The sequence below is a fragment of the Saccostrea cucullata genome, unplaced genomic scaffold (genome assembly GCF_032062105.1).
Source record: "Saccostrea cucullata isolate Sc308-1 unplaced genomic scaffold, CSIRO_AGI_Scuc_v1 ctg104, whole genome shotgun sequence".
Classification (NCBI taxonomy): domain Eukaryota; kingdom Metazoa; phylum Mollusca; class Bivalvia; order Ostreida; family Ostreidae; genus Saccostrea; species Saccostrea cuccullata.
In genome coordinates this window covers 427,366-449,052 of record NW_026931089.1, presented here as the reverse complement: position 1 = coordinate 449,052, position 21,687 = coordinate 427,366, and the positions used below count along the sequence as shown (strand labels likewise).

Here is a 21,687-nt window from a genome sequence, read left to right as displayed (position 1 = left end):
GCCTTACTTAAAGACGACATTCATTGAGGTGAGCTCTGTAATCTCTGATTACCTATGTTTTAAAATTTGGACCTAACCCAATCAAAATTAAACTGCTTTTCTTTACATATTTTATTAAGTGTTTATCAGGTCGAGGGAAATACCTTATATGGATATTGTTGCGATTGTGCACAGAGGTGCTCACAACAAACAATGGTCCAATCCAGTGAATGAGCCGAAAAGCATGATGGTCTACTACATGTTTATTTTTTACTACAAACACGTGGGTCAGGGAAATTTAGGACGTAATTTCAAATGACTGCAGGAAAGTCAGCTAACAATTTTTTGAAAAGTGTTTATGACAAATACGAAGATTAGGTACTAATTAAGATTCCCAATGCTCACATTAACAAAGTCAGTTTTCCATGCTAAATAGTACTTTGAAATACCACTCACAAAGTCTTCACAAGTAAATAAGACAAGTTTTTTTTTAAACTCGATATTCGATAATTTGCCATGTAACAGGTTAAATTTGTTGTTGTAGTTGTTGCCCTGTCATTTGTTACTAGAAATTAAAAGTTGTATTTTATAAACAACAAAAAAAAAACCAAAAGCTTAAGTTGCATTTTTTTTTTATTATTTACCTGTTACATATAAACCCTCATGCACATTGGTCATAGAACGTGAGCAGCATATATTTCGAAGTTTTTAATGTTGTAAACATTATGTGAGCACACCTCAGAGTTGATTGCTTTTGGACCAAGGAATAGACAACGGACAAAATTTTGATCAGAGAAAGCTCACTTAAGACTTAGGTCAGGTGAGCTAAAAACATTAGAGCATAGATAAAGTGTACGTTTCTCTTTATTTAAAATAATTTTTACATAAATTTTTAAAAGATGTGTTTATCCTTAAAAAGTCGTCACAAACAATCTTTATTAACACTTCCACATTGACCTTCCTCCTTCAATGGCATCTTCATTTGCTCGATTCATTTTTTATCTTAAAAAAAGAATTTTATCAAAATTACATGTTTAATAATTAATGAGTCAGAAATAACACGATTCCGTCCAAATGTTTTAGTTTTGCCAAAAATAGGTTATCTTGTACATATATTGATTAAAAACTCTCTCATTATTTAGTTACAGATAAGTATTCGAAGACATTTAAATATCCCTTTTTTGAATGTTGAAATACAAAAATCGTTAATTTTTTATTGAAACTTTAAAATGATTTCAGTTGTTGAATTTCCTTAACAAAATATTTTATGATTAAACATAGTTCAAAAAGAAAAAGTATATTTCACTTTTGTGCATACTTTGATATTTTGAAACTCTCACTTTGATGTACAATGATTTCATTAAATATAGAATTTTTAAAATATAGAATTTAGAGTGGTTTTTTCATTATCATCGATTACCAGAAAAGATAAATTGGTATAAAAAAGAAATATTGTTTATACAAACATTACTTTTAAATTATTATAATTGATATGGAATATCAGAATATTTAAGCTCAGAATCTCACTAAATATTCTAGAAAATCAATATTTAAAGTATCATATATACATATGTAATAATATTATTATAGAATCTTCATAGTAAAGTAAAGTATGAAAAAAAATTCAATTTATACATGTATATACATTGCAGGTGAATGTAATTTAGTAGATTATATCCATCTGTAATTTTTTCATTAGAAAACCTAGGTAGTTGGGTTTTTATCTAAATGTTTCTATACTCGTATTTTATGTGTATTTTAATTCAAATATATGTTATATAGCTCCTTAGAGTGATTGTTTTTATTCTATAACTTTTTTTTTTAAATGAATATTGTATAATACATGTATATTCCCTGCAGCCTGCACAAGTTTTCATATTAATATGACTAAATTAAATAATAATTGACTTGTAGATCATAAGGGGATGATTTTTCAATATATTTGAACAAGTATAAAGCTAAATTATAGTAAATACCACAAATTCTGAAAATGTTATATAATAGTTTCAGAGAAAAAACAATTATTTGATTTATACCTTTCTTAGATGTTCAATTTCTCGCTGAAGGGTGCGTATTGTTGTCTTCTGCTTTTGACAAAACTCGTGGAGAACATTTATTTCATGCACGTTCTGAAATGTACAAAATTCATTCAAATGATTTGTTAAAAAATTCACATTTTTGTTTTTATCCATTAGTTATTGAAAATGGAGGAAAAGATCTTGTATTTTTGATAAATCATATTATTAGTTGGATACTTTGGCAATACAACTTTAAAGGAGGTTTCATTTAAGTTTTATATCTTTTCATCTATATAGCTAGTTTCTAAATTATTAAACAGCGCATTTTTCAATTAGAAAGCGTTTAAGGGAAACGGCCAAACAGATTTATAATTAACAAGCTAATTCAGAGACTTCGTGTCCCCCGCTTAGGGAAAAAGTCGGATCCCCCTGACTGAATTTGTAGAATTATTAAAAGTATACATGTATACTGAAGCAAATAAAATACATGTATGTCAATATGCATATAAAGATTTGATTGCTTATTCTTTATTATGTGTATAGAAGATTCTTTTTATATGGAATATTTATCACACTGTAATAATGATTTCATAACCTCATAAATTTTTCATTTCACATGCTGAATACTATCATTTAGTTAAAAAAAAGAAAAGTATTTTTTTAACAAAAAAAAAAAATGATCGACCGAGATTCGATCCCGGGAGGTCTCACATGTGGAGCGAGAGACATACCACTAGACCACGGAATCGCTTTACATGAAGTGAAGTATATGCAGAACTGAAGTCACATACATGTATATATTCATGTTCGGTATTCTCAAAATTTTACACAATCCATGGTGTTTGATTTATTTAGCCTTTATTAAACAGTTCTAATAGATGTAATAAGAACATAAAGTCCGCCGAGAACCTGTTTTATACGCAATAACTCTCCTCATGCCCCTGTGCTAAAAATAGCGACATGTAATACTATAGATACTAATAAAACAAACGGGGCGGGGCACTTTGATAGGAGTGAGAGAGGTCCTAGGGAGTTTTGGTATAAAATTATATTGCATAAGCTCAAAATCTTCTTGAAATATCGCCCGGAAATCATAGTGTTACACACAGACAGAATGTATAAATTTACGACCTTGAACTTTGACCTTTTGACCTCAAAATCAATAGGGGTCTTCATTAGGCCACAGGGAGTTGCTAGGTAAAATTTCATTGCAATAGCTCAAATGGTTCTAGATATATCGTGTGGAAACGAAAGTGTTATAACAGACAGAATTTGCTTATTTATGACCTTGACCTTTGACCTTTTGACCTCAAAATCAATAGGGGTCTTCTGTAGTCCATAGGGAGTTGCTATGCTAAATCTCATTGTAAAAGCTCAAAGGGTTCTCGAGATATCGTGTGGAAACGAAAGCGTTACAGACAGACAGAAAGACGGACGGACGGACAATCCCAAATTAATATCCCCCACTTTTCAAGCGGGGGACAATAAAAGGATGATTTTAATGCAGCGAAAGCACGAATCGTCTGCACCCTTTTCACAGGTAAACAAATTTACACTCTGGTGCTGAATGGTACAGCGTTATCGCGGCATGGTGACCTAATTCGTTTCTATATAGAGAAACGATCAGTCGTATTTTAGAGCTGCTAGTAGAATAGAAACAAGCTAATTCAGAGAATTCGTGTCCCCCGCTTAGGGAAAAAGTCGGCTCCCCCTGACTGAATTTGTAGAATTATTAAATGTATACATGTATACTGAAGGAAATAAAATACATGTATGTCAATATGCATATAAAGATTTGATTGCTTATTCTTTATTATGTGTATAGAAGATTTTTTTATAAGGAATATCTATTACACTGTAATGATGATTTTATAACCTCATAAATTTTTCATTTCACATGCTGAATACTATCATTTAGTAAAAAAAAAAAAAAAAAAAGGTTCGACCGAGATTCGATCCCGGGACCTTTCACATTTGAAGCGAGAGACTTTTTTTTTTCTCTTTTATTTGGTGTTTGATTTATTTAGCCTTTATTAAACAGTTCTAATAGATGTAATAAGAACATAAAGTCTGCCGAGAACCTGTTTTATACGCAATAACTCTCCTCATGCCTCTGTGCTAAAAATAGCGACATGTAATACTATAAATACTGATAAAACAAACGGGGCGGGGCACTTTGAGAGGGGTGAGAGAGGTCCTAGGGAGTTTTAGTATGAAATTATATTGCATAAGCTCAAAATCTTCTTGAAATATCGCCCGGAAATGATAGTGTTACACACAGACAGAATGTATAAATTTACGACCTTGAACTTTGACCTTTTGACCTCAAAATCAATAGAGGTCTTTATTAGGCCACATGGAGTTGTTATGTAAAATTTCATTGCGATAGCTCAAATGGTTCTAGAGATATCGTGTGGAAACGAAAGTGTTATAACAGACAGAATTTGCTTATTTATGATCTTGACCTTTGACCTTTTGACCTCAAAATCAATAGGGGTCTTCTTTAGTCCATAAGGAGTTGCTATGCTAAATTTCGTTGCAAAAGCTCAAAGGGTTCTCGAGATATCGTGTGGAAACGAAAACGTTACAGACAGACAGAAAGACGGACGGACGGACAAACCCAAATTAATATCCCCCACTTTTCAAGCGGGGGACAATAAAGTCCTTGTTGTCGTGAATGATACAGAATAACCTCATCGTTCTCGAAATGTTGTTTGAAATGTAAAGGCCTCGGCTTTTATCTATCAAACAACATTTGTCGACCTCGGAGGTTATTCTGCAACATTCACGAAAATGCGGACTTTATTTCTTAATTAAATGCATTTAAAAAATGAACGATTTGGTTATCTTGGGTATCTTTAGATGACAATTATCCCATTTAAATATGTTATATCTTAAAAGAAACTAATTTGACTTTAAAGTCTTGGCATTACTGAAAATAATTACCTTTCACACATTTCAATATTGAAATGACTTTTAGAAAATACATTATTCCTTTCTTGGTAACTATATTATTTTGAAATATACTAGAATTTGTTCTATCATAACAATAAAGTGACTATAGTAATTCCTTTTGTGATTAAAAGGTAACAAAACTCATTAAATCGTAAGAACTTATTACTTTAGTTCAGTGCTATTTTGATTCCTATGGAACGTGTAAACCAATTTTGTAGCAAAAAGTTCCGAATGTTTTTATTCTTCACGCTAACTTTGCTGAGAGCTCTAGAAGAGAGATACATGAACATAGTTATTCAGTGCTGAATTTCCATGACGTTCTGGGAGTTTATCAATCATGTATGTTATGCTATTTTGTGTCGCTATATGGCAGTCATGATGTTTATTTTCTCAAATAATATTGCCATAATTTTAAGTTTAAATGAGTCCTGATTACGTTTAGTCATGTTACTGATTTCATTTGTGAATACTGAGCGTTATTTTCCATTGTGACAGCAAAGTATAATGATTTTGTTTCGATAGTGAAAATTGGCTGCGATCTCCTTTTTAAAGGCTTGTAATATTTGAAACAGCTGAAAATTTCCATATTAAATTGTTTCTATGGTATCCAGACAAATTACAACTAAATTTTTGAGTTCAAGATGTCTATCTTTTTTGGTCTTATAAGTAAGGATAGGAAGAAAAGTTTCAACAAAATCGGTGACCAGGCATATGCCTGGCCAAAAACTTAACTGTATGAAAAAAAATGAATTTACCTCCTGTAGACAATGACGTTCCGATGTTTTGATAAAATTGTCTTCTCTGGGGCATGTCTAAAATTGAGGACTTTTTGTAAATACTCAGGTTGTCTTAATATTAGCCATATGACCAAAACAAATTTATTTACAAAAGACTTGATTAAAACATCATCTTACCTTTTCAGTTTTTTCCTCTAGTGATTTTCGGAGTCCTTTTATTATTTCATCTTTTTTGAATAACAGTTCCTGTTGAAAATGCTAGGACTTATTTCTTGCATATCACATGAACTAATTCTCTACTGATTAAATTACGATGATTGAAGTTGATTTGAATTGATTTTGAACTTCACTTTGTTTTACCTTCATTTCCTGAAATTCATTTTCCCTCTGTTCAGATTTCTGGTCAACTTGATTCTAAAAAAAGACGCCAAGTTCATGTTACATGTATTTATAGCTACTATACGTATTGGCAATATCTTTATACTTCATGTATGGAATGCAAGAAATAACTTACGTGGATAACATTCATATTTTTGATTATACATGTACATGTACTTGTTCAATCCTAATGCTTTGACATTATATGCTGATATAAGAAACCCTTAGTAAAATTGTTAACAGTTTGTGTATATCTTCTTTGTTACTTTGACGATACATTCTCCATTATTGACAGATTTTTCCGTTATTCCAGATCATGACAAGGAGCTCTCAACGGATGTGTTCTGTCGTCATGGGATGCTCACTCCTCCATGGCACCTGATCCCATCTCCGATGTTTTGGAGTTCTATGTTTGCCCTGCTCCAATTTTATATTGTTGAATGGACTTTTGAGCTTGAATACTATTCGATATTTCCACATATTTCATCTATCAATACCTTGGCATACCATACTTTAACTTTGTTTACATGCTTCTACTTTGATTGTAGTAAAGCATTAAATTGTACATTTATGACATATTTCGATTGAAATTTGATAAAGCGTGCTTATAATAATAAAAATTTGTCTGAATGGCCGTTCGTGTCATGACAATGTACATCAAAAGAGGAAAATTCAGTGTTTATAGTCAGGTTAATTTCTTTGTAAACTAATACAATAATATCATAATAATCACTCAACAACACAACAGATATGAACAAATAGGCCAAAACACAGACCCCTGGAATCAGGTGGTTTGAGAGAAGTAAGCATCCCCTTTCAGGTGATCTTACTGTTACATTGTATACCCTTCTTGAGGCTTCAGTATTGATAAGATATTTAGGTACTCTGTATTGAAAAATCAGTATGAATCAATCAAAATCAATTGCCTAATAAAAATTGGAATGATACATGTACTTCAAAATCCAATCCAATGATGGACTTGCAAAAAATAATTTAAAGTTAAACGAGCATAGAATTTGCCAAATGCTACTTTAAACGAGACTTACAGTTTTTAATTTATCCAATAATTTTCCTAAAGCCGTTATAAGTTCATCTTTTTCCAGTAACAGTTCCTGTGGAAGATTTGAGGACTCATTCTATTCACATTTTAAGCAATGTCCATGAATTTTAAAAGGAATCTAGTGTCAATCATCAAAATAAATTATTTAAGAAATTAACATAATTGTTATACCTTCGTTTGTTTTACTTCATTTTTCATCTGTTCCATATTTTGTTCAGCTTGAGTCTAAAAAAAGAGCAGAAAGATCAGCTTTGTGATGATATACATGTAACTTACAGGCTTTGAAGAAATGTTTAAGTTTATCTCAACATGAAAGGATTTTTAGGAATGATCGAATGTTGTACATGACTTATCAGAGCTAGATCTAGAGAAACAACAGCTCCTTCCTCAGTAGCACAAACTTGTAAAGCTGAACAAGATTCTTAAAATGAATGTGTCCGCCATATTCAATCGGACTCTCGCTATATCTGATGACCCCCTATATATAGAGCCGAACTAAGTCACTGTTCAGTGTAATCATTCGTCACCAGTGTAGAGAGAAATATGCTATACAGCACTCGGTAGCGACAAAAAAATAACTGTATACTTCTTCTAATGAAGTTAAGTAAGATATCAAAGAAACTACAATAGCTGTAAACAATTACAAATACACATAACTGCAATAAAATATAAACAATTTAAGTTAATGCAAAATAAGCAGCACGAACACGGATCCACGCCAATACCCATGAAAATAAAGCAGTCACGTGTAAGAAATGTCAAGATTATATTTATCCTGGTGTTGATATTGTAGATAGTAATATCAAAAATGGCGTATGCCTATTTAGTAGTCGTGTTCAGCTTTAAACATGCACATTTCCAGCTATTTCCTGACAGTTTGTAAACTCTTCTCTTTTAGATTTAATGTTCTATTAAATGACCCGAACCTGTAATTTACTCTGTTGATCTTTCATCTCTTGTATGTTTTCTTCCACTTGTTTAATTTTCTGTTCCTTTGCTTGAACCTGGGTCTAGAAAGATAAATCACAAGAAATGCTGCAAAATTATCAAATAACATATATTACTAGCTGTAGACATGTGAGGTCCTTAATAATACAAGTATTTTCAGACAATTGTTACCTCAAGGTCTTTCATGAGTTCTCTCTGTAATGCTTGGTAATCAAGAAACTCTTTATCTTTTTCAAAAAGCTTCATCTGAAAATGAGAAGAATTGTTAACTAATAGAAATACAAGCTCTGTGGCCCTTTAGTGATGGTAAACATAGTAGGTGAATATACAAATACCTGGTAATCTTTTTCAATGCCCTGTAGCCTTTGCTTTAAATCATCATCCTAGATTCGAAAATAGAATTGAAAACTAGTAGTTAAAGGAGTTATTATTATTTTATTATTATTTTACTCTTCCAAATTTCCATTCAAATATACTAAAAATAATATAACTGGAGTGACATTTGATAAGTTTTTAAAATGGAATATACTTCGTAAAGAATAGGTAGGTACTAATAGTGTTGAATGTTAAGATGTCGTCAAAGATTACGTATTTCATGAATGAAATCAATTCTAAATATCTTAAAGACATTTGGCTTATAATATATAAATCTGAAAACAATACATTCTGATTATTATATTAGAGGAGACTTGTACTAAAAAAAATTGACCAAATTTAGAGAATGAAATAATTTTGTGACATCAATGTTCCAGAAATTTCCATAGTAAAATTGAAAAAATATGTTTGAAAATGAGACCTAAATTAAAAAAAATTGTCTTTCTTTCCTTAATTCTGAATATAAGGACTCTTTTTTCACAAATTAATATTTCCTTAAACGATGAAAAAATACCAAGTATATAATCCAATTCCAATCCAGAACAATCATTTCGTAGTAATAAAATCTTAGAGAATAAATAATCCATTAATTGATAACAAAATTTTAAAACTAGATAGATTTATCCTATTAAAAGTACAATGTTCTTCCAATCATGTCAAGAAAAAGTTTACGGAGTTATTGCCATTTAAACTACATATTTACTTGGAGAATTGAATCATGCCCAAAATCATACTTTCCCTCTGTTGTTTTAACAGAATTTTACTTTATGTTTGAAATGTACTTTAAATTTATAATTATTTGATTATTTCGGTCGCAATTAGTTTGAAGTTGTGCTATATATTTTGCTAGATTGAGTGGACTGTAATACCTAATGTCCAAAACATCTACATGGTACTTATTACGCCTTACCAAGCATTTTATACACTAAATTATTATACGTACAGAATAATGCATTGAAATATTTTCAAATACAGCACGATTCTTCTCGTAGTATTTTCTAAGTCTTGTCTCCTCCTTCTTGTGGGCTGTTAGGTTCGACGCTGTTAACGTGTCTACAAAGTAATAGTAAGATTCTACAGAAAAAAAACAAAAAAATCACAGTCTTATCTCACCAAACTTGGTGATACAATTTTTTCAACATTATGTGTATATCGCAACAGATTTAATTAATGATGCAGTTTGGATTTACAGTTTCAAATATATCGATAAAATTGATCGTTAATAGGCAGACTCATTAAATATTTTGGTGTTTTTTAGTCAGGAAAAAAAGATTTTTTTTTTTAAATAATGAATTTTTCCCTAAATCACATATATTAATGCAAAAAAAATGTTTATGCTCAAATTCAAATTGTTGAATACATTTGCGTGAATTAATCAGTTCCTATCAAATAAGACTACATTCGACATACCGTCAAAGTAAGGAAGGAACAATTTTCTTTGTTTTGCACCAAAGTAACATTTCTCCCACCACTGGGAGATCTGTGATCTAACCGTTAGCAGTTCTTCTTCTAGCTTTTTGGTTTTACTGCTTCCCTTCAAAAGAGAAAGTCTCAAAATATATATTTACAGACAACTACAGTAATCAATACTATGCATGCATGGAACTACAAGTTAACTTTCAATTTAGCTTAGTAATATTTTTGATGAAATGAAATGAATCTATGTTTAATGAATTGAGAATTACAATATGTTCATGTTCAAGTTATCATCCAAGATCATGAATTTTTTTTTAATTTTTAATCTCAAATTTCTTTGTTCCTTTTCTTACTATCTTTAACACTTGCATGTATCCCTGCATTTTAACATCCGAATTTTCTCGATCATTTAATATGTTAAAGTTTTTCTGTATCAATATTTCAAAAAATATCCGTTACGATTTATCACCAGTAGAATTCTTCTCAATTTGAACTGATTGTTAATTTGCATTAATTTTTTTTTTTTTTCTTGGTGACATTTTTTACTTTCATATCTATTAAACAAAATCATTTCTTTTTATATTCGAGACAGCAGTTAAGGTTTTTTTTTTCTATTTTAACTTTTATTTGTTTCTTTTGTTTACACATGTTCTTGTACCCTGAACTCACAAATACTCCAATCTCAAAAGTTAAGTCACGATAACCGATATTAAGGTATATTTTAATCTTCACGATTTTACCTTATTTGGTTCTATTGCTCTTGTTTGACCCTTAGCTTTCCTTTTTGTTGCTTTGGTAACCATGGTATCGTTATCGTTATGTTCTACCTCTTGCTGTAATTCAGCCTTATCATCTACAGTAAAAGTTGCATCTTTTTGTTCGCTTTTGGTTTCCTGAAAAACAAAAGAGAAACTACTGCTTTCAAAACTTTAATATTGAAAAACAATATAACACAAAACACATTGTTTTCACAAGTAAAATTGATGCAAAGCATCAAATCGGCTGCAAACAAAATTTAGTATTTCAAAAAGTATTTTCACAATTTTAAAAGCATCCATGCAAGGAAAGCACAAGATATTCAATGCTTAAATAGTGGTCTATTTTAGTTCTGACTGTCATCAAAGCGAAATAAAATTTCAAACGAGATGTGTTTGTGAAACACTATGCGCCCGGCGGCAACAAAGTTCTAAAAAGCAATTTTTAGCAAATAGGTCACAGTCAATGTCACACAATCATTGTCCTTGGTGTCATTTGAAAGCACTTAATTAGTGGAGTATACATACCAAATATGAAGTCTCTATCTCCTATGGTTCAAGAGTTATGACGAAAGTTCGAAAAAGCTATTTTTAGCATATGGGTTACAGTCAAGGTCACAATGTCATTGACCTTGAAAGAGCTTAATAATCGGAGTATGCATGCCAAATACGATGACCCTATCTCCTATGGTTCAAAATTAAATGGCAAAAGTTCGAAAAAACTATTTTTAGCATATAGGTCACAATCAAGGTCACAAGGTCATTGACCTTGGTGTCAGTTGAAAGTGCTTAATTAGTGGAGTATGCATACCAGATATGAAGTCTCTGTCTCTTACGGTTCAAAAGTTATGGTAAAGGCTAAAGTTGACAACAGACAGACAAACAGACAGACAAGACAAAAAACAATATACGCCCTGAATCTATCGATTCGGGCGCATAAAAAATAAATAGAAATTGTAGTCCATTTTCTCAACAAGTGGATTCATTGTTGTAATGAAGTCAATAATAAATGATAAGAATTTATTGTCATCAAAATGAAGATGTAGACATCTCAAGATAGAACCACATGCTGATACCCTGGATCTTTGTCACGTGATAATGCCCTTGCAAAGTAGACTATGCTGCAAGGCGTGATGCAAAATCACAGGTACTTGTTTCGGAAATTAATGTTTTAACCCATAGTATAATAATAACAACGGTATTATTATACTATGGGTTAAAAATTTATTTCCGAAACAAGTGCCTGTGTGCAAAATGTAGAAAAATTACCCTTGTGTCATTTGCAGCTGTAGCATATTCAAAACAATTTTTCATAGTTGAATAGTATTTTTTTAATTTTTATTCACCATGGACTTTTATCACTTATTATCCGGAAAATCATGATGACTTCTTTTTATATCTTACACATCCCTACACTAGGGAGTACTTATTGTAAACTCTTTTTATTTAACCATAAATTATCAGTGGAAAAGTTATAATGAAATTGAAACATAATAGCAACAATCAATATTTAGTTTAAATCAAGTTTTCAAAATATTTTACTCATAATTTTATACTTGTTATCATTTAAGAATTATTTTCTGAACAAATGTGCACTTTCTAACACAACCACATATAGATCGGCCGTTTTGGCCGATAATAATAACAATAATTGTTTTTCGTCATGTCAAAATATCACATTTTTACGTTTGACTGAATATTGATCATTTCCAATTAGTTTGACCATATAAATTCCAACTTATGATATAATTTATCAACAACATTAGATGAATCCGTTTAAATATGTTTTATTAATATAATGAATCCACATGAATGGGACTACCGCCGAGTTCTCTGTCTCTTTCTTTCTGCTCTTAGGCTTTTTTCTATTTATGGAACTTTTAATCTCGTTCTCTTCGGAATTTGATTCTTTGTTGGATGCTGTTTGTGGCAATGATTCTTGATCAGCCGTTTCTGTATCATTTGGTCTATTTACCTGGGTAATTGATAATACTTTTATTACAAATATACTTTTCTACTTTATTTAACATCTAAAGAGGAATATAGTCTCATTCGTTTGATATCATTTCAAAGTAGCCAGCCTTTGGTACAATATTAGCTCTCTAGATTTATCGAACACACGTACATATTCAATTATAGCATTTTACCTCTCTCCTTAATCAAGCCTGGAGTAATGTATTACTGTAACAATGTTTGTTTCATGTGAGAGTTATATTTTTCACGTTGTGTTTTATAATTCCATACTTCCTTTACTGATCAAAATGATATGAATTGCTCTTTTTCTTTTTTTTTTTATCTTGGGGGGGGGGGGAAAACGACATCAAAACGAGATATTATCTTGAAAACGGTGAAAACGTATTATCTTGTGAAAACGAGAAATTCTGTGGAATGTAAGTCCATTTATTACATTATTTTTTGTTAATTTCTATCAAGCTCAATTACTGTTCATTATCTTCACTTTTTTCCCATCTTTTTTTTTTTACCAACGAATGAATGTATAAAAGCAAAACATGGGATACTAGTGAATATTTCTTTTGTTTACATCATCATTTTCCTTTTTTTATTTATTTATGAGGCGGTCACTGATTGGAATAATGTACAGAACTAAAATGCTTCCTTGTTTGTCTACAATCGTCATATTCATTGAATTAAGTTATATTTATTGGATGATATATGCTCTTTTCATTATCATTTATTTATAAAATATGTTCAGCAATGTGGTCACCAATAAACGGTGTTTAATTTATTTTAATTGGTGTCTGATGAAGTTTTTTTTTTCCGAAACGTTTATATAAAAACAAACTTGGTTTGAATTTTTGTTGCAAATTGTTTAAAATATTTTTCGAGACAAATCTCATAGACATGTATCGATTTAGATAACAAACATGTATTTGGCATGTTATGTAATAAAGTTTAATTAACAAACTGTTATTTGTGTTAAATGGCATGTTTATACAATACTGTGAGAATTAATTACGAATATATTATGTGGACATAAATGTGTTTTACATAAGTACATGTGTCGCTTGTAATATTATGATAATTATATAAAGACAGTCTTCAGTGTGTGGGTTTTTTTTTACTTACGAACTATAGCACTGTAGTTCAGTGGGAGAGGGAGGGGGATAGAAAGACCGTGAAAGAATGGTATTAATGATACTGTAAATTCCTAAATATATGCGTGGAATTAATTATCGTGTAATTTCGCGAGGAGCACCAGTCGCGAAATAAAATTACTCGCTTTTATTTTTATGTTGCAAAAAAACAATGTAAAATCTCCTGATGAACCGTCCTTTCGCGAATTATTATTCTCGCAATTTGACGTTGAAGAGACCTTTCGCGATAATAAGTACTCACGAAAAATAAGGAATCTACAGTAGTGACAATTTAAAAATATAAAATATGATTCTTCAGCTTAAGTTTGTTTGTTTATTAAAGTGCCTCACTAGAATTTTTCAATATGATAGAAACGCAACCATTTACCAGTGGAGGCCTGCAAGTTCGGAAAACATCTATTAGGTAATCAGATATTACAAAGCTTACCTTACCTCAACGAATGTTGTCTTTAAGTAAGGCAAATTCACACAATTAACCAACATTCTAAAAGTGTTCATCCCAAAATTCAAAATTTATGCAATTTTGATCTGAAAGGGCTTGAAGTTGCATTTGAATAGACCTATCCAAAAACTTCAAACTAGTCGCCCATCAAAAAAATGTTATTCAAATCCAGCATCTGAAGCAAGTTTGAGAGTGTTCATCCCTTAATGCATCATCTATGCAAGTTTAGTTCTAATGGTTTCTTGTTGATAAACCTGCATCCATAACCTTTACCTGGTTCATTATCTGGAAAATGTATGTCAGATCCAGCATCCGAAGCAAGTCCAAAAGTGTGCATCCTTAGATGTATCATCCATACAAGTTTGCTAAAAATAGGACTCAAATTAAGTTACCTAGAAATGAAACCTGCATAAAAAACTAGCATTTTGACTTATCCAGAAAATGTAGGTCAAATCCAGCATCCGAAGCAAGTCTGGTAGTGTGCATCCTTAGATGTGTCTTCTATGCAGGTTTGGTCAACATGGGGTTCAGAGTTCCTTTGAAATGAGACTTGCACCAAAAACTTTAACCTGTTTACTCATCCGGATCCAGAAAATGTAGGTCAGATTCCGCATCCAAAGCAAGTAAAGTAGTGTGCAACCTTTGATGTATTATCCATGCAAGTTTGGTCATCAAAGGGCTCCACCTAAACCTCCACCTAAAACATTAACCTGTTCACTCATCCAGAAAATGTAGGTCATATTCAGCGTCTGAAACAACCCTGGTTGTATGCATTTTTGATCATCATAAGGCACATAGTTACTTGGAAGTGAGACCTGCATCAAAAACTTTAAATCTTGACCCTAGGCTTTAGGGCGGGGCCACAATAAGAAATCAAAGTACGTGAAAGCATCCTGGGGAATTGTAGATTTTTAATTGTAAAAATCAAGTCCCATTGGGGTAGGGTGGGTGCAATCTGGTTAAGAACAATGTTACTCTGGTGAAAGATGTGGCCCATGGGCCTCTTGTAGTTTTTTAGTAATGAATTGTTCAAACAAGTGAGATATGTTTTGGATGAGGTGGGCTCTTCTACATTTATTTGTGTGGGTGCTAAGGTACTTCTTGGAAGGGAGTAAGGAGAAAAAGAAGAAAAACAGCCCAAACCCGAAAGCTCCATTTCGTAGGGGGTAAATGGGGGTTGAGGGTGACGGAGGTACCATAAGTCAAGATCACATTATTCATTTTCTTAGACAACATTTCTACCAGCGCTCCCTTTTCATCTAAAGGTAACACATACATGCAAATACATGGAGGAGCCCTCCATATCTCGCTCATTTTCACAACATTTTACAAAATGAAATACAAATGGAAAATGGAAAATTATAGAATAAGTATAAAACAATACAAATGAAAAATTTTACAATACAACAAATACAATACAATACAAATTGACTTTTTAATATCTATAAGCTACGCATACACTTGCACAGGATATTTCATGACACTCATCAATGTGACATCTCTAATTTTTACAGTATGTTTCATTCTAAAGACAATTTTTTCTCCTTCAAAAGAAGAGCTCTATTTTTTTTACCAGTAATTTCATTTCCTCTAACATTGAATATTTACCTTATTGTTTTCCTTTTTCCGTCCTCTCCTTTTCTGTGGAACATCTATATCTGTCGTTGTTTTCACTTGCTCATTTGCCGTCTTATTTAATTCCATCTTTTGTCCCGATTCTGATTGTTCAGTATCAGGGGTTTCATCTTGCTGAATCTTGCTCTTCTACAAATTATGTGATTAAAACATAATTTAATATCGAAAGATCCATGTACCATAACGCTCACCTGTCTGGTCACTTTGACTTTTCATTGTCATTAGCGCCTATATTTTCGTTCACGTAAAATGTCGTCACATTAGTCATATGTAATTTCATGATTTCACCGCATGAGAAACTGAATTTCAATATGTATAGGTATCAAAGACCGTGAAATTCATAGTTCTGAGAAATTACGAGTTTTTATTGTTTTCAATATCCACACTGCTGTTGACAAATTGGTTGATTGATATATTTTTTTTATTTACATGTGATATTACTTTCTGTAAACCAACTTTTATTCGCGTGCTAGAAATTTTCGCGAAGTTCGCGACAACCTTGTCATCGCAAATATTTCTCGCCGTGAACCGGTACTTAAAGTCTCTGTATTAATTAATAACAGATCCAAAATTTACATTTACATAGTACATGGTAATATATAATTTAAAAAAAAAAATATTTGTGTATTACGTTAGAAATGTGCTTGAATTCCTGCCGGTACAACTTACATCATCTACTTTTTTCTTTCTCCCACGTGTTCCCGCTCTTTTTTCCAATGTTTCTTCCTTCTGTTGTTCTTCTTCATCAATGTTCTCGTTTTTCAACACAAGGCCTATGTCTTCCACGTGAACAACACTGTCTTGGTCATTTGCTTGCTGTTCACCGTCACTGCAATCTTTGCCTTTTTTCTGTGAGATCTTCCTTCTCTCTACTGGCTTTTGTTTTCGTGCCACTTTCTTTTCTTCTGGATTGGTCAGTTCATCTGACTTCTCGAGATATATGCAGTTCTCATTTAAATTTTCTTTTCCCTTTAGTGTGTTTCCTGTATCAGGTTTCTAAAATAAACAATGAATATCTAGTAGTATGCTCTTATGTCCTTAGATGGAACAATTATACAATGTTTGTTTGATAGTTATTTACGAAAAGACTTCTTTAAGACAAATTTTTAAACTAGCAACCTGTCCAGAAATTAACGTACATGTATGATTGTCAAATCCAGCATCTGAAGCAAGATTAACGAGAGGCCCATGGGCCACATCGCTATCCTGAGTAACTTTGGTGATGCAGTTCTTTACCAGATTTCCCCTCTATTTATATCTATTGCGGCCCCCTACCCCCAACGGCACCCCCACCACTCCCGTCTTAATTTTTTTTAATAATTTAGAATCTACACTACCCCAGGATGCTTCCACCTAAGTTTCAGCTTTCCTGGCACACTGGTTCTTGAGAAGAAGATTTTTCCTATATATTTCTATATAAAACTTGGATTCTCTATTGTGGCCCAGCACTACTCCCGAGGGTCATGATTTTAATTTAGAATCTACACTACCCCAGGTTGCATTCACATAAGTTTCAGTTTTTCTGGCCCGCTGGTTTTTGAGAAGAAGATTTTTAAAGATGTTTCCTATATATTTCTATGTAAAACTAAGATTCCCTATTTTGGTCCTGCCCTACCCCCGGGGTCATGATTTTAATAATTTAGAATCTACACTACCCCAGAATGCTTCCACATAAGTTTCAGCTTTTCTGGCCGAATGGTTCTTGAGAAGAAGGTTTTTAAAGATGTTTTTTCTACATGTATATTTAACTATTTTAACATTTTAGATTTTACAAACTTAAATTCCTGTCCCATGGTTCTTGAGAAAAAGATTTTAAAAGATTTTTCCTATATATCTATGTACAACTTAAATCCCCAAATGTGGCCCCGCCATACCCCCGGGGGTCATGATTTTAACAATTTAGAATCTACACTTCCCAAAAATGCTTCCACATAAGTTTCAGCTTTCCTGGTCCACTGGTTCTTGAGAAGAAGATTTTTTAATGACCCCACCCTATTTTTGTCTTTTCTTAATTATCTCCCCTTGGAAGGAGACTTGGCCCTTTGTTTTAAGAATTTAGACTTTCCATTCCCCAAGAAAGCTTTGTACCAAGTTTGGTTAAAATTGGCCCAGTGGTTCTTGAGAAGAAGTTGAAAATGTGAAAAGTTTACAGACGGACGGATGGACGGACTACAGACAAAATGTGATCAGAAAAGCGCACTTGAGCATTCGGCTCAAGTGAGCTAAAAAGTGTTCATCACATGATACATCATTCATGAAAGTTTGGTCTAATTAGGGTTGATGTAACACTAATATGAGACTGCTCCTAACAGTTTTACCTGGTCACTCATGCATCTGCGAAATACAGGTCGAGTACAGAATTACAGAATCGGAAGCAACTCTAGTACTGTATATTGTTTGATGCATCACACATGCAAGTTTTCTTTTGGTATGCCTTTTAGTTAGTTTTTGGTCATACACCTTCTCCAGAAACTTTTACCTGGTCACTCATGTGGAAAATGTTGAGCATATCAAGCATCCGAAGCAAATTCACCGCAAGGCTAATTGTTACTCTAGAACGAACTTGCTACAAAATTGACAAATGAATGTTTGGGATTTTTCTGTTTTTATTCCCCTGTTATCCAAGATTCGGGGATATATATTTTTTTTCCTGTCCGTCTGTCTAGCCGTCTGTCTGCCTCTATGTTTATCTTCTATTTGTCCGAAAAACTTTGAAGTGGATGGGGCTATGGCATTTAAATTTCACAGATGTACTCCTTGTGAATTTTGAAAACTTGCCCCCCCCCCCTCTTGGTCAGTTTAAGTTTTTTCCCCCTTGTCAGATTGTTTTAAGGAAACCCCTTTTTGAAACCATTGCTACGGGTCTGTAAAACATATTCTTCATCCGATTGTCTTTGTGTTTGTCTGTGTACATACCTGTTGTCGGCTTGGTTTGCCTGTCGGTTTACCGGGCCTCCCCCTGGTTGATTTCTTAGTGGACACAGGTTCCTCTTCATTTTCTTGGTTCGAAATTTTTGATGCAGCAGACTGCAATAGGATAGATCTTGATAATTATACAAGTTACGTGTGTATATGTTCATATATATGTGGATATAAGAGTATAAATGTACTTTGAATCAGTTAAATCAAACTTACATAAAAAGAAACATAAAAATGACTTCCTTTTTAAAAACAAGAGGCCCAGGGGGCACATCGCTCACCTAAGCACATCGGCTAGGAAAAAGCAGAATCAGATCAGAACTGAAAAAATTACTGAGGTGTGTGTGTGTGTGTGTGTGTGTGGGGGGGGGGTAATACAACTTGAGAATACCTTCATATCAATACAGCATATGACTTTGCTGTTCTTGATAAAAAAAATTAAAAACATTTTGTTCCTTTATATTACTTCGTAATAATTTGAATTTGATTCTCCATTGTTTCCCTCCCTACCCCAAAGGCCATGATTTGAACAAATTTAAATCTTCAGTACATTAGGATGCTATAATATGTCAATATGACTAAACATAGCTTTTCTGTTTTTTCGGATTTTTTTCCTTTATATTTCTATGTAAAACTTTGATCCACCATTGTGGCCCAACCCTACCCTTAGGGGTTATGATTTGAACAAATTTAATTGTACACTACCTGAAAATGCTTCCATATAAATACTAGTATCACTAATCATGGCTTTGCTATTCTCGAGAAGAAGATTTGTAAAATATATTTTAATGTAAAACTTGATCCCCCATTGTGACCCCACCCTATCCCTGGGGGTAATGATTTGAACAAACTATAATCTACACTACCTAAGAATGATTCCATATAAATATCATTAATCATGGTTTTCAAGTACTTGAGAAGAAGATTTTAAAAGATTTCACTATATATTCCTAAATTAAACTTTGATTGGCCATTTTGGCCTCACCCTACCCCTGGGGGTCATGATTTGAACAAACTTGAATCCACACTACCTGATGATGCTTCCACATGAGTTTCATCTTTCCTGGCCCAGTGGTTCTTGAGAAGAAGATTTTTAAAAGATTTTTCCTATGTATTCCTTTGTAAAACTTTGATCAGCCATTGTGGCCCCACCCTACCCCCGGGGGTCATGATTTGAACAAACTTGTATCTACACTACCTGAGGATGATTCCACATTAGTTTCATCTTTCCTGGCCCAGTGGTTCTTGAGAAGAAGATTTTTTTAAAATGCCATTAATTTTTCATTAATTCATGATTATCTCCTCCTTGAAAGAGGGCGTGGCCCTTCATTTGAACAAACTTGAATCCCCTTCACCTAAGGATACTTTGTGGCAAGTTTGGTTGAAATTGGCCTAGTGGTTCTTGAGAAGAAGATGAAAATGTGAAAAGTTTACAACGATGACAGCGACAACGACGACGACTGACCACGGACAAATTTTGATCAGAAAAGCTCACTTGAGCCTTCGGCTCAGGTGAGCTAAAAATGATAAGCGAAGTCTTTTTTTAATATAGCTGAAAAAGAAGGTAAATGACATCATAAGATATATTTAACCTGCTAAAGAGGTTGGAAGTGGTTCTGTCCCACCGTCAAAAAATGACCACCGTATATATGTATAACTATCAACGTTAATACACGTTCTTTTATCGAACAAGTTTTACCCACTTAAGGTCAGGGGTCAGAAATCATAGCATGCTCGGAAATATTTTGCCACAGGTAATGGACATGTCAATATGAAAGCCTTCTATTTCTAAAACAGAAGTCAAAAAGAAGAAATACTGCGTAACATTTTTGAAGAGTAAGTCAAACTTTAAGGTCAAGGTCGCGGGGTCAAAAAATCGTAGTGTATTTAGAAAGGTCTTTCACAAGTTACACACATGTGTAATATGAAACAAGTTACACACATGTGTAATATGAAAGTCTTATCTCTTCTCATTCAAAAGATATGACCAACATTAAAGTTTTTTTGTGACAGACTGTCAGACGGACAGACCTAATGACTGACAGACGGACAAACTAATGAGATTCAATGTCACCTCGCTTTCGCGAAACAGGGGACAATAAGTATCAATATCCGTAGCGCCTATATGACCATGACCAACCGAACTTATGGAACTATACTGCACAAAATCTTACGAAAAATTATTGCTGAACAAACTGAGGAGTCGGGGCAAGGTAAGATTATTCAGTTTTGAAAAAACATAAAGACATTTACAACCTGTGCTGCTTGTCTTCTCGGCATTTTCTCGTTTTGAATAATCCCTTGTTCGATCGAGTGATTTCAGTTTGAGAATCGCTCACCCAGTGTACTTGTAAATGTATGATAATTAAACCCTCGGGCGCAGCGTTCGCATTCACTTACAAATTTCGGTCCTTGACTCAGTAAATGGTAGTAATAAACGGCATAAGTTCACATGTCAATGCGTGAACTTTTATGTTTCAAAAAGTTCACAAGGTCGCACTGCCCACATGTGCTTATGATAAGGACGACTACGCAAAAAAAGAAAATTTAATAAATAGATATTTAGAGTATTTAAATTAAAGATCCCGCTGGTTATGATTTTTTTTCTTAAAATGATTTCACAATGCGTGAAAGTGAAAAATACCAGGTACTTCATACCTGTCAGATAATGTTATCAGACAGAGAAATTAATACAGAAACTGGTATTTATACTTAAATCTGATACTCTCTTTTCAATTTTATTTATTTATTTATACTTTATAGAGGAAGAAAACGTGAATTGAAATAATTTCTAAGTTAACTTAGGTTATTAGTTTTTTCAAAGAAAAAAATATATAGCTAATATTTAAGAGGTATCAGATCGAGCTGAAATCCAGGGAAAAATGCAGAAAAGTCAGTAAATATAGAACCGTCCTTAATGCAATTCAAATTGAATTTAGTATGCGAAATAAATG

The 21,687-nt window shown here is 32.7% G+C and overlaps 1 protein-coding gene across 3 annotated transcripts; it reads right to left on the bottom strand.

Annotated features, from left to right (window-relative positions):
- Positions 1 to 846: 846 nt before the first annotated feature.
- Positions 847 to 21,078, bottom strand: LOC134231369 (protein regulator of cytokinesis 1-like). 3 transcript variants are annotated; one of them, XM_062713335.1, is made up of 17 exons: positions 20,990 to 21,078; positions 18,731 to 18,841; positions 16,484 to 16,810; positions 15,788 to 15,943; positions 10,607 to 10,759; positions 9,861 to 9,984; positions 9,394 to 9,503; positions 8,411 to 8,458; positions 8,247 to 8,321; positions 8,054 to 8,137; positions 7,299 to 7,352; positions 7,114 to 7,179; positions 6,050 to 6,103; positions 5,867 to 5,935; positions 5,708 to 5,764; positions 2,014 to 2,108; positions 847 to 978 (listed from the first exon to the last, which is right to left on the bottom strand). In XM_062713335.1, the coding sequence occupies exons 1-17, from the start codon at positions 21,011 to 21,013 to the stop codon at positions 918 to 920; spliced, it is 1,668 nt and encodes a 555-aa protein (XP_062569319.1). In that variant the 5' UTR covers positions 21,014 to 21,078; the 3' UTR covers positions 847 to 917. The 3 variants fall into 3 exon arrangements, with proteins under 3 accessions (XP_062569319.1, XP_062569321.1, XP_062569320.1); XM_062713336.1 differs by having other exon boundaries at positions 885 to 981; positions 2,016 to 2,108; XM_062713337.1 differs by lacking the exon at positions 7,114 to 7,179.
- Between the last annotated feature and the right edge of the window lie 609 nt (positions 21,079 to 21,687).